Source organism: Protobothrops mucrosquamatus, unplaced genomic scaffold (genome assembly GCF_001527695.2).
Source record: "Protobothrops mucrosquamatus isolate PMUCROS unplaced genomic scaffold, P.Mucros_1.0 scaffold513, whole genome shotgun sequence".
NCBI classification, from domain to species: Eukaryota; Metazoa; Chordata; class Lepidosauria; order Squamata; family Viperidae; genus Protobothrops; species Protobothrops mucrosquamatus.
Genome location: NW_015386826.1, coordinates 65622 through 66694, shown reverse-complemented (window position 1 = coordinate 66694; position 1073 = coordinate 65622). Strand labels below are relative to the sequence as shown.

Genomic DNA, 1073 nt, shown 5'->3' with positions numbered 1-1073 from the left:
GCTGGGAGACTTTGGGCCAATCACCGGGAGACGGAGAGTTCTAGTCCCGCCTTAGCTATAAAAGCCAGCTGGGAGACTTTGGGCCAATCACCAGGAGACGGAGAGTTCTAGTCCCGCCTTAGGCACGAAAGCCGGCTGGGAGACTTTGGGCCAATCACCAGGAGACGGAGAGTTCTAGTCCCGCCTTAGCCATGAAATCCAGTTGGCCTTCCGTGTTGAGTACAGTGGCTGGAACATCTGGGAAATATAGTCCCAATCCACCGGGTTGCAAGAGGCTGGGAAAGACCAGGTAGCCTTCAAGGGCTGGCCCAAAAGGCCAGCAGTTCAGTTCTCAACTGAGATCCATCCGCAGAGCGTCCACAAATTTGGATCCTGGGGCTGCAGCCAGACCCCCCTTCCTTTTGTCCTCTCTCCCCAACACCCGGCCCTGAGTGCCTGCCCCCCCCCCATCATCTCCCACTAGTCACGTGGCTTCCCCTGCCAGCCTCAGACCACCACAGCCCCCCTCCCTCGGCTGCGGTCTCTGGCCTGGCCTGTCTCACCTTCACGTGCTGCTCGGCTTCCATCTTCTTCTCCTCCAGATACACCGTGCAGATGAAGTCCCCAGCCTGTGGAGAAGGGGGGGGGATGATAAAACAAGCCCCCAAATCCAAAGGACATCTTCAGACTGGGAGGCTAGGCTAGGGATGCTATTAAAATCATTTTTACACCTACCTACCTACCTACCTATCTACCTACCTATCTATCAATATATCTATCTATCTCATCTGCCTGTCCATCCATCTGTCCATCCGTCCATCTGTCCATCCATCCATCCATCCATCCAGATATCTATCTATCTATCTATCTATCTATCTGTCTGTCTGTCTGTCTGTCTGTCTGTCTGTCTGTCTGTCTGTCTATTCTATCCCTTCCCACTCTCTCAGTCTGTAAACCCAGATCAATGAACCAGTGGAACTCCTTGCCTCCAGAGGTCGTGCAGGCTCCATCACTGGAGGCTTTTAAGAAGAGACTAGACAGCCACTTGTTTGCAACGGTACTATAGGGTCTCCTGCCTGAGCAGGGGGTTGGAC

General features: G+C 53.8%; 1 protein-coding gene across 1 annotated transcript in view; it reads right to left on the bottom strand.

Moving 5' to 3' along the window:
• LOC107288256 (arf-GAP with Rho-GAP domain, ANK repeat and PH domain-containing protein 1-like) overlaps positions 1 to 1073 on the bottom strand; it is an 80038-nt gene that overhangs the window by 13823 nt on the left and 65142 nt on the right. The window contains exon 19 of the mRNA XM_015816855.1: positions 543 to 608. Within this exon, the coding sequence (XP_015672341.1) occupies positions 543 to 608 (66 nt within the window). The remainder of the gene's footprint in view (positions 1 to 542; positions 609 to 1073) is intronic.